Raw genomic sequence first — 11,873 nt, 5'->3', positions numbered from 1 at the left:
GCCTAGCCAATCGCAGATGGTTTCATACATTGTGCCCATGCCACAACCTACTTTTCCATTTCTATCGAGCAGGAAGCAACCACATGAAAGACTAGACCAGGCGCGGTATTGGGTCAGGCTTTAATGTTTTGGTGCAGGCATTCTCCAAAGACTGCATTTTTTGCGTAATTATATTTTTGTGTAACAAAACGTTTGTCTGATAGCCTTCACTTTGTCGTAGCTACAATGTCTGGCGAGGAACCCAACGTTAAGAAAGTCAGAGTGACAGGTAAAGCTCTGAGGTAAGTCTAAGTCTTGCTAGCTAAATATACTAACTAGCGACGCGAAGGTTTAACCTGCCAGCTAGCTCAAACTAGCTAGCATCTAAGCTAACGTGAGTCGGCGCGTAGTGTTTGCATTGATGTGGGGTGATGCTTACGTCAAAATACAGCCGTCTTGACAGATAATTTACAGATAAACAACGAAAACGCTCAACCCTAATCATATAGCGCACTAATGAATAACTTCCAAGGTGTTCCTGTTGGCTAGTATGCTAATAAGAAGGTGGGTTCAAGAATGATAAGAATGTCCACGTGTGTAACTATTATGTCACGTGTAGCTAAGAGTATACAGAACGCCCCGATCAAAGACAGTTTCAAAACCCACTAACACTTGATATAAATTTAAACCGGCCATCTTTTGTAATGTTTACATCTTGGTAACCATGAATGGAGGAAGGTATGGCCAGTAATTAATAAAACATGATGATGCATACGTTGTATTGGAAACGGTGACATGAACGGCAGAATCGTCACTATACGCGGTGTCACGAGTAGGTTAAATGGATTTGCATGCTTTTCCTAAGGTAGAGAAGTCGCTTCCCAATCGACAGTATCTAAAATAGTTGACAACAGCAGAAAACCTCATATGGTTCCTAGCTGAATATTCAGCACCGCCCACTTCCTATGTAAGCCAATCAGTTCTGGCATCGAAAGTAGCCAAGGGTTCTCGTTTCACTGAAAAGTAGAAATCACCCAGTTAATACTTGAGTTTAGTTGTAGGAGCTTTACCAGCTATCAAACAGGCTTTAAATTAAGATAATCTCGTACCTGACACCATGCCAACAGCAAGGTAGGCTGCTCTTGTGTATCATGAATTGTACTGTGATTATCTAGCCTGTCACTGGCCTTCTAGCGTGTGATGTGCCACAGACTGTGATTCTGAACTGAAGGGAACTAAAAAAGCATACGTTGTTTTTGGGGAACAACTGCAAATCAAGACTTGGATTCCGTGTTATGGAATGTTGAAATCAGCAGTGGAGATTGTGGTTTAGTCGGTCTTTTGAAATGTGTGTACATGCATGAGTAACTTGACATGCTTTGACATATACAGCCATAGTTGCTGGGTGACACATGATCTCCACATGTGCTTGGGTGAGCTCCATGTGCCTCGTAGCCGCTTGTCTCTGTGGACCATTCTGCCTGAATAAGCCTCCATTGTGTAGAATAGTTTGAGGGCAGGAATGCGAACAATAGCAATTTCACTTAATTTAGAGTCATTCTAAATGAACTTGTCTTATTGCATGCAATACTGTCTGAGACACTATTAGAAGTAAAACGTGCGCCACTTGGCCTGTCTCATATTTTTCTCACGTTTGGCATCCTGACTTAATTGGCGACAGAACAATTGCTTCACACGTGTATGTCTTTACAGGAGCTACTTTTAAAATGGCTTTCACTAGAATATGGGGTCAGTCACATGCGTTGACAGGTCTGAGTGAGAGGATGCAGCATATACAGCATACAGAGATCTGGCTTTTTTACATTTAGTCATTTAGCAGACGCTTTTATCCAGAGCGACTTACAGTAAGTACAGGGACATTCCCCCCGAGGCAAGTAGGGTGAAGTGCCTTACCCAAGGACACAACGTCACGACACGGCCGGGAATTGAACTGGCAACCTTCAGATTACTAGCCCGATTCCCTAACCGCTCAGCCACCTGACTCCCTTTTTTCAACCCCACAGTGAAAACACTCTGTTCGGGATGGGCAACCCCCTGCTGGACATCTCCGCTGTGGTGGATAAGGACTTCCTCGACAAGTACGTTCAAGAAGCTTCCAACAGCTCACAACATCTTCCTCATTCTGGCTTGGTGATCTACAGTACTGTGCAAAAGTCTTAGGCACAAATAATGATTGAAAAAAAAAGTTACGCAAAAATGGTTTAAGATGATGAAATGAAAAACCAAATACAAAATGTCCCTTTTATACTGCAGTACAAATACAGAAGACATGAAATGTTTAGCTGAATATTTTTGTCAAATATCTTGGGTGCCTCAGACTTAAGCACGGCATGGTAAGTGTGGGAGAGACTTCACTCTGGAGTGTGTGTGTGTGTGTGTCTCCACAGATACGGACTGAAGCCCAACGACCAGATCCTAGCTGAAGACCAACACAAAGCCTTGTAAGTGTCCTACTGTGATGCTCAGATGATCCCCACTGAACGATGTGAGGAAAAACGATCCCTGCTTCATTCATACCCCCGGCCCCTCCCCAGGTGCATCTTGCCTTAGTAAGGGTTTCTCTAAATAGATCTCACACTAAAGTGTCTGTAAATCAGTCTTTCGTGAGAGGGCAGCTGCACTTCATCCTCTCTCCCCCCCTCCCCCCAACGTGTCAAATCTTCGTTTGGACCACACTGCCCCTATTGGCCTGAGAATGCGCCCGGCCGGCCGTGTGTGTTCCCCCCACACCACAGGGCGATGATCTTCTGCCTTCCTGCCATGGGGCACAGCAAGGTAGAGGCTTTGAAACACTGCCTGCCCTGAAACAACACAACTGCAATCATCTGTGTGTGGGAATGTGTCCCTCTGGTTCAGCCGACACTCCCTTAACCCTTGTGCTGCCTTCGGGTCACATGACCCATCAGTCATTGTGACCCACCGTTGTATTGCGACAACTTTACCGCATACAAAAACAAAGTGAAGCCTTTTTCTTTTAACCGTTGGGCTGTCTCAGACCCCCCACATTGCAAAGGTTAAAATAAAAATATTTTTATTTGTTTTTGTATTGGGTAAACACAACGATGGTTCGTTATGAACCTTTGGGTCATGTGACCCGAAGGCAGCACAAGGGTTAAAGCCAGTCCTGCTCATGTAACCTGTAGCAGACCTGTGTATCATGTAAGGATACACATGCTGATTTACACAACAGGATGTCTAAATCCTGAAGGTGATGAGTGCTGTGTGGGCTGTTAGCACTGGAAGACATCTGTTGATGCTAAGACATAGATCTGTTTACGGACAGTCCAAAGTGTACATTCTTCCTGTTCTGCAGTGGGACACAAAGGGGGAGTGGCTAACGGTGGATCCTCTCACTAGAGGGGCGTCCTACGCACCAAATGGCAGACAGGCTTCTGGGGTCTGTGTTTGATACAGATCATACTGACGTCAGCTAGAAGCTTTGGAATTCAGAGACTGCCCCGAAATTACTTTTCATTTACTGTTTTTTTTTCAGGCTCGTTGTGACATTCCCCTAGTCTGCACATGAAGTCAGCGCAACACTTTAGTTAGACCTTAGCCTCGTTCAATAACGTGCAGGGAAATACTCGTGTCATTCTTCGTCATGCATAGATTACCAAATCCTGATACTGAAGTCTAAATATAACAGGGCCGCAAGATACCCAATCAGGGGCTTTTACAAATGGCAAAGATACCAGGAACATAGCTTGTCAGCCCTGATGCAAAGCAGCTCTCCAGATACAATGACAGCACTGTTATCTTGGGCCTGACAGACACCGTAATGGCCTCACACAGGGTCAGGGCAGGATTATCACGAGGCTTTACCGGTTAATTCCCCAGCCTTATGCATTTCAATGCATGTGCCCACGAGCCCCACAGCTCTCCGCATGGTGTGTCACTTACAGCTTTTTACCTGACTATGAGCTTGTTCTGCTGGTTAAGGGGAGCACAGGGAAGGTTCTCCAGTGAACGCCTGTTTCTCTTCCTGGGGTGCAGAAATATGTGATGAAGCCTTCTACTATTACAGAATACCGGTTCCATTTTATAGTCAGGTGTTTTTGTTGTGGCAACCCAGACTATTCTCACAGCCATGGCCTTTTGTATTTACTGCTATCCCCCAAAATGCAGAAGGCTTTTCTAAGGTCTAAACTAAAACAGTCATTAAACTAAAACAGTCATTAAACTATCTTCCAAATTTACCAAACTAGAAGTTCTACTTCGCAGTGGGACAAACGTTATTCAGCACAGGACCCCGTGGTAATCTCTGAATTCAATGCTCTGTTCGTTGTCGGAGGCCGCCTAATCCTGTGGTGATCTGATAAATGGATGTGCTGGGCTATATGATCCATGAACCTTCCTGTCTGGCCAGGTCACTGTCTGGACCAGGTCACTGGATGACCAGGTCACTGGATGGATCAGGTCACTGGATGGATCAGGTCACTGTCTGACCAGGTCACTGGATGACCAGGTCACTGGATGGATCAGGTCACTGTCTGACCAGGTCACTGTCTGGACCAGGTCACTGTCTGGACCAGGTCACTGGATGGACCAGGTCACTGGATGACCAGGTCACTGGATGGACCAGGTCACTGTCTGGACCAGGTCACTGTCTGGACCAGGTCACTGTCTGACCAGGTCACTGGATGGACCAGGTCACTGGATGGACCAGGTCACTGGATGACCAGGTCACTGGATGACCAGGTCACTGTCTGGACCAGGTCACTGGATGACCAGGTCACTGGATGGTCCTGTCCCTCCAAACTGGGGATCTCACCTTCAGTGAGAAATAATGCAGCTGTACACAGGAGCACTTGTTTCAAGTCCCAATGCCTCATTTTGTTTCACTGTGAAAACAAATACAGGATTTGGACTGTAGTGGGGAACTTCAGAAACTCCTTTCATGTCTTCATTTAGCTGAGGCTTGTATCCACACTGTGCGGTGCACTGTGGAGGAGAGCGGTGGAGGAGAGCGGTGTTTCCCCACAGCTCAACCACACTTCCTCCTCTGCATGTGTTCCTGCAGCATGAGGCTGCAGAGCTGGGGTTTCCTAGCTGAAGTTTCAGAAGTTGCCTTGACATGGCACAACGTTTGTGGTTTCAAGACATGAACTGTCATCTCTACGAATGATATCCAGATTTAAGAAGATTTGAGTTTGTAATGTTTTAGATTTTTTTAATGCTTTGTTAAGGACACGGTTAGATAAACACATGGGAACATTTTTGTGAGTTAACATCAGCTGTGGATTTGTTGGTCAAGATCGCCATCATGTGGCGGAAAACCGCCATTGCGCTTCAGATGACATTGTGGGAATGAAACCGTCTTTGCCATGTTTTGAGGATGTGAACGCCTTGTGATTTTCAGACATAGTCTAGTTGTGGAACCACAGTGGCCAATGGTCTATGATTTGGTCCTATCTGTAATGATTAGGATGATCTCAAGCATAGTCGTGCATTGCACTTTTCACTAACACCCAAAGTACAATGCAAGAAATAAATAAATATGGCCCCCTGACACTTCTTCATGACGTCCGTTTAGTTGGCCGGTGTTTTATTTTGGCGTCGTTTTCTGTTTTAATGGCTGCTTTAGACACATCTCCAGATACACATGCCTTTTCTGTCCTGCAGGGGGCAACCTCATGTCTTCATCCTTGATCTAGAACAACGTTCTGACAGGTTGACAGCTTCATGTCTCTGTGAGAAACAGGAGGTTTTGATCTTAAATACATTTCATCTGATCACAGCCTGTCAGGCTCCGTCATCTTAACCAATCAGAAACGGAACTCTCTCGCTCCTCAACACGAGGCCCGCTCAGACCTCAGGACTGTGACGGGACCGTCCAATCCTAATGAATTGTTTACCATCTCATCTCAGGATTATGGCACAGGCTTGTTCAGAGGATGTCTGCTCGCAGCAATTAAGTTCATCAGGGCTCCCTTCTCCCTGCCTCTGTCACTGTCCCTGTCTCTCTCTCTGCCTCTGTCACTGTCCCTGTCTCTCTCTCTGCCTCTGTCACTGTCCCTGTCTCTCTCTCTGCCTCTGTCACTGTCCTTGTCTCTCTCTCTGCCTCTGTCACTGTCCCTGTCTCTCTCTCTGCCTCTGTCACTGTCCCTGTCTCTCTCCCTGCCTCTGTCACTGTCCCTGTCTCTCTCTCTGCTAAATGCAGATTAGCGGCGTCACAATCGCATCCTGAACGAGAGTAAACTGCTCATTATGTCGTGTGACCCGTCGCTGCATGAATAATTCAGGAGTGCAGTGTTGCTGCCTGTTATTAGCATTCAGGATGGGAAAGCAAGTAAGGGGGGGATTGGGGGGGTGTACAGGGAGTGAGGGATGGGGGGGTATAGGGGAGCAATGGGGGGGTGGTGGGAGACTGATTGTGGGGGGGAGTTGGGAACGATGTGAGGGGGTGGAGGGGGTAAGGGGGAGGGCAGAGGAAGGGGGGGTGATGGGGGGGGCTCACATCACCAACGGGTCTGAGTCAGGGGATCAGTGGTGGATTGAGACACACATCACACACACATCATCACACGACACAGGAGATCAGTGGAGGTGCCTCTGCCACACACACACCCTGCTGTCTGTGTGCATCTCACACACAGCCTGCTGTCTGTGTGCATCTCACACACAGCCTGCTGTCTGTGCAGCTCAATCTGCTTACTGGGAGGAAAACAACAAAGGCTCCCCTCTCAATGAGTACATGCTAAACACTCTGGCTCCTGGGTCTGTGTGATAGATGCAGCTCTGTAAACACACTTGACTCCCCTCCCTCATTCTACCCCCCCCCCTCCCCAGCCTGTATTGTCTTAAAAAAAATTATAACAAGGGGAATTGTGAGCGTTGGATACCCCCCCCCCCCCCCCCCCCTGCCGACGGATCCATCCTGGTGTGTCAGGGAGAGAGAGCGCACAGGAGCAGTTTGTGTGTGCGTGCGTGCTGTTGTGTGTACATACTGTGTGTGTGTGTGTGTGCTGGGCTGGGCTGCATGTGCTTTCCATCGCCCCACTTCACTGGATGCACTCATGCTTGCCTGAACGTGTGGACACACTGCAGCTCCACCCCCTCCGTCACTTCCACCCCAGCTTGCTGGGTGTGTTGCGGAGGCTGAGTGCTGCTCCACAGCACCACGGTTCACCTCCACCAGCCCATTAGGGTCAACACATCCGCCTCTCTTTCCACTGAGGGCAAAGGTCATCAACCCACATCCATCAGTGACCTCAGTCAGAGAGAGAGAGAGAGAGAGGATTGATAACTCTCCCATGCTAATTGAGACGGCCCCCAAAAATATTGTGTGCTTTTACATAGACCGAATAGCCACACAGATTTCTGAAATGTGCCTAATGTGCCTTTTTAGAAAAAAAAAAAAAGAAGAAAAAACCCACGTGACGACATTTGTTGGGTTTCACATTAATTTCAAGTATCCCATTTTCCTTCTGTGTTTTTGCGTCGGTAACTTTTAATAATAATAAAAAAGAAAAACACTTAATAAAAACCAAACACTCTGTGTGAGTGCGATGTCCCAGGCATGCTGTATCATCAGAGATGGCTGATGCAATCTCAATTAAGCCTGTAGTTGCGCCCCAGTGCCGCCGCTTGTTGACACACACTACCAGCAGGGGGCGCCAGAAGGAAACATCCAAGTCAAGCAGGTTGTAACAAAACATAATCCACATTTCAATACGTGTGGGCGTTTTTTTTTTTTTTTACATGTTTTATAATTAAAATGTGGGCGTCTCTTCCCTCCACGAACAGCATGTTCAGAAAGCATGCTCGCCGCTATTTTTAGTCAGCATTAACCTCCCCCACCTTCCTGCCACACACACACACACTCTCAAGGGAGATGGTGTGGTTCACATCCTCACAGGTGTAGGCTGGGTATTATCTGGCCATCATTTCTCCACACCTAGGGGTTAGTAGTGGGAGTCCTGACTGGTGAGCAGCACTCTCTGTGTGTCTAAAGTTCACACTGGGCCATATGGTCTGCACAGCAGGGGGGGGCGCAGGTGGAATTATTCACACGGAGCATTGTGAATCACCAAGATCCTGGTATCAACCTCAGAGATGAGGGAAGGGTCTCAAAGGCTTTGTGCCCGGGCTTCAAATCTCAATCCTCTGGAGAAGACAAGCAGCCACCGTCTCTCTGTCTCTCTCTCTCCACACTCCCTCCTGCTCTCTCTCTCTGTGTCTCTCTCTCTCCACACTCCCTCCTGCTCTCTCTCTCTCTCTCTCTCTCTCTCTCTCTCTCTCTCTCTCTCTCTCTCTCTGTCTCTCTCTCCACACTCCCTCCTGCTCTCTCTCTCTGTTTCTCTCTCTCCACACTCCCTCCCGCTCTCTCTCTCCACACTCCCCTCTCCCTTTCTCTCTCCCTCTCTCTACACTCCCTCTCTCTCCCTCTCTCTCCACACTCCTCTCTCCCTCTCTCTACACTCCCTCTCTCTCCCTCTCTCTCCACACTCCCCTCTCCCTTTCTCTCTCCCTCTCTCTACACTCCCTCTCTCTCCCTCTCTCCACACTCCCCTCTCCCTTTCTCTCTCCCTCTCTCTACACTCCCTCTCTCTCCCTCTCTCTCCACACTCCCTCCTTTCCGCTCTCTCTCTCCCTGTCTCTCTCTACACTCCCTCTCTCTCCCTCTCTCTCCACACTCCCTCTCCCTGTCTCTCTCTCCCCCTGCATCCGCTCCCTACAGCATGACAACAACGCCTCACTCTGCAGCGCCAAAAACCTGTGACGTTTCAGAGGAAATAATATGAACTCATCCTCCATGACCAAATTTCCCCCCCTAATCCTCGAGTGGAGCTTAATTAAGGACAACGCCAGTCCTATTAACGCCAGCAAATGGGCTGAATATTAGGGGGGCTCTGCATTTGTTGTTTCTACATTCTAATGCAATTATTCAGCTATTACGGCCATGTAATTGCACACTTTAATGGGCATCTTGTTTATAATGTTGTGGGAAGGCTCAGCGTGTCTACAGACTGGGGTGTTCTGTGGGAGTTACATGATTTAATGCAATGGAGATGAATAGCACATTCATACTAAATAGATTGAGATACCTGGCAGATCATATCATAATGCTGTTGTGTAAATCCCAGCTGTCATCCCTCCAGGCCAGGGTTTGGAACATGTCGGATGACAGGAACGAGGCTGCCTGTTGGGTCTATATCATTAGTCTTTGGTGCCTCGCACTTAACACACCTCATTCTTTCACATGCTGCCCTAATGTCCCCCACCCCCACACCCGATACACATGTTCCATTCATTCTGCCTTCATCATCGGTTGCTACACAGTGAGGCACTGTAGGCACTGAATGAAAAGCACATCTATTTCTGAAGGGGAGAGAGGGAGAGGATAATTATTGATTTGAAATAAGAAAAGATAAGGCTCAACCTTGAGCAGCCCCCGCGATAGCACACCCAACAGAATAATTAATGGGCCCGTCTTGTGTCGGGACAAGCTTTCACACTGAGACGGGCGTATTGATTTTAAACAGATAAACCGCGTAACCCTTTGTGAAGGGTTTGACAAACAATTTAATTGGGAGGGGGGGAAAACAACAATATTCCTCACCCACGTGTTCTCTTTTCATCACATCCTGGAGCTGTTTTCCCCCCTGCATGACCTATGGAAACAATTACTGTGCATCAAGCCTGAGTTCTGTCTCTCTGTCTCCGGAAGTAGGGCCGGCGTAGAGGGATGCTCGCCCAGACTGTGGAACCGGATTGTTCTAGAACGCTTCCCCACAGCAGATGCCTTTGTTGAAACAGGGATTACCCGATGCTTTTAACTGTTCTGGACCCCTACCGTGGGCTTGCGAGTTTGTCTGTGTGTGTGTGTGTGTGTGTGTGTGTGTGTGTGTGTGTGTGTGTGTGTGTGTGTGTGTGTGTGTGTGTGTGTGTGTGTGTGTGTGTGTGTGTGTGTGTGTGTGTGTGTGTGTGTGTGTGTGTGTGTGTGTGTGTGTGAGATGGAGCTGGCTTTTCCCATGTACTTGCCTCCTGTAGACGGAGCCGAGATAATTTACTGTTACTGTGCCCCCACCTCCCTTAACCCCCGAGGGGAGCAGAGGAGAAGGCCCCGCCCGTCCCTTCCCCTGCCCGCCCCTGATTGGGCGATGGGGCCGTTTGATCATGTTTCCCTGCCTGTCCTTGTGATTTGTAAGCTGTTTAAACGTGAACGAGGCAATTAAATAGGGCCGAGTGGCTAGGAGGAGAGTGGGTGCCGAGGCGATCATTAGCAATGAATTACCCCGGTGTGCACTCAAACACTTGGGAGGACTTTTCAGGCAGACCAGCACCCGAGGATCCAGATCCAATCTAGCCATTGATTAACTGAGACTTGTTCTTCCTGTGAAATCACTCGATGGGGATTTTAGGGCACTCATCCGGTCTTATTGAGATAGGCTAACATCAAAGGGGAATGAAGAGGGATTGGGTAAATGGGCTCGTCTTGCCCTCCGTGTAAGAGACTTAGAAGAGCAAATCTTGAATTATTGCCTCATGTAAATAATCTACTCGACGGTTCTTTTTTATTTATTTATTTTTTGGGGGGGAAGAGGATGAGGGGGGGGGAGGGGAAGGGGGGGGGAGGAACTTGTGAGTCATTCAGAGGAGAGAGCACTCATAGTGCTTTGGAAGCTCTCATATTTCCCCTGATGGGGAATGGCGGGGGCTCTTATCCGTGGAATGTAAACAATGAGATGTTCCTGAGTCGTGTTCTACCCAGACCGTTTGAGTTCGGCTTCAGATGGAGCAGGCTCTGGAGTTGGAGGGATGACACTGTATCATCGGAACACAAGTATCACATTCACTAAACTCTCTTTTAAATTTTATTCGATTCATTCTGAATTAATAAGTGCCACCATTAGTCATAAATTGCAAGGTATCAAAGTGGAAATATCTAGTATCTGCCTCTGGCTTACACTCGAGTGATATTTGAATGTCGTGTTAGGGGCAATCTCTCTTCGAAAACACCATGTTATGCAACAGTGTGGGTCCTTACATTGCAGGAATGTGTGGCATGGCTGAAATAGTTTCTTCTGTGGTCAGTCCTGAAACGTGTTGCCCGTAGCCTAGGACATTCTGTCGAAATCCAATTTCTTTTTCCAGAAATCCCATTGTGAGCTCAGCAGACTGCAGTAGATGGAAAGGGTTTTTCTCACCCTAAATGGCTGAGGGGCCCGTTTACGGTGTCACTACTATGGGATCACATGATGTTTAAGGGTGGAAAGGTCTCCAGGCAGCTGGTCCTTTTGGGATGGGATTTGGGAGGCCTGAGAGCAAGGCCCCATGCTGTCTGCACTGAAAGGTGGAGCAAATACTTCTTCTGGGGAAAAACCCCCCTGAAACCCTCAGAAGCTGTGTGTCTATATGAAATGGGTTCTTGAGTCCCTTGGCTGCCTTCATGTTATAAACACCCACAGTGCTCAAATTCTTCCTTTGTCAATGAGTCATAACAGGTGTCTCAGGAAAAAAATTTTTTTCCAGCTTAGCATATTTTCCACTAGCATGGAAAGGTTTTTTTTTTTTTTTTTGGGGGGGGGGGGGGGGAAGGAATGCTGCCTTGGGTAGACTTCTTTGCCTAGAGACAGGATATGCAGACTTTCTTTGAAGAAGAAATGGTTACTTTCACACTTCTTGGAAAGCTAGACATGCCTCGTTAAACTCAGAGAGGTTGAAGCACACCTCTGGCTAACATAAATCGGTGTGTATTGAAGCATTTGTTTGCATACAGATACTGTCGTACCTTGTTAGATTATATTTTACCTCGGAGACAATCATGGTGGTCGGCCACAGTTACACAGTAGCATTTGTCATGGTTTATTTGCCGTTGGCCTCTTACCATGTCAAGGCAGCGGAGTACAAATGTATAGAATTTGGAACCT

At 47.6% G+C, this 11,873-nt stretch overlaps 1 protein-coding gene across 3 annotated transcripts in view; it reads left to right on the top strand.

Moving 5' to 3' along the window:
* Positions 1-33: 33 nt before the first annotated feature.
* adkb (adenosine kinase b) overlaps positions 34-11,873 on the top strand; it is a 78,691-nt gene continuing 66,851 nt past the window's right edge. The window contains exons 1-3 of one of the 3 annotated variants that reach the window (XM_062474418.1): positions 34-281; positions 2,004-2,078; positions 2,388-2,441. In XM_062474418.1, coding sequence (XP_062330402.1) covers positions 226-281; positions 2,004-2,078; positions 2,388-2,441 — 185 coding nt within the window. In that variant the 5' untranslated portion in view covers positions 34-225. Of the gene's footprint in view, positions 282-970; positions 1,111-2,003; positions 2,079-2,387; positions 2,442-11,873 lie in introns of those variants that run through there. The other 2 variants (XM_062474420.1, XM_062474419.1) reach the window with 2 other exon arrangements.

Source organism: Osmerus eperlanus, chromosome 12 (assembly GCF_963692335.1).
Source record: "Osmerus eperlanus chromosome 12, fOsmEpe2.1, whole genome shotgun sequence".
In the NCBI taxonomy this organism is placed as follows: domain Eukaryota; kingdom Metazoa; phylum Chordata; class Actinopteri; order Osmeriformes; family Osmeridae; genus Osmerus; species Osmerus eperlanus.
Note: the sequence above shows the minus strand (reverse complement) of the source record. Positions and strands in the feature narration are given on the sequence as shown.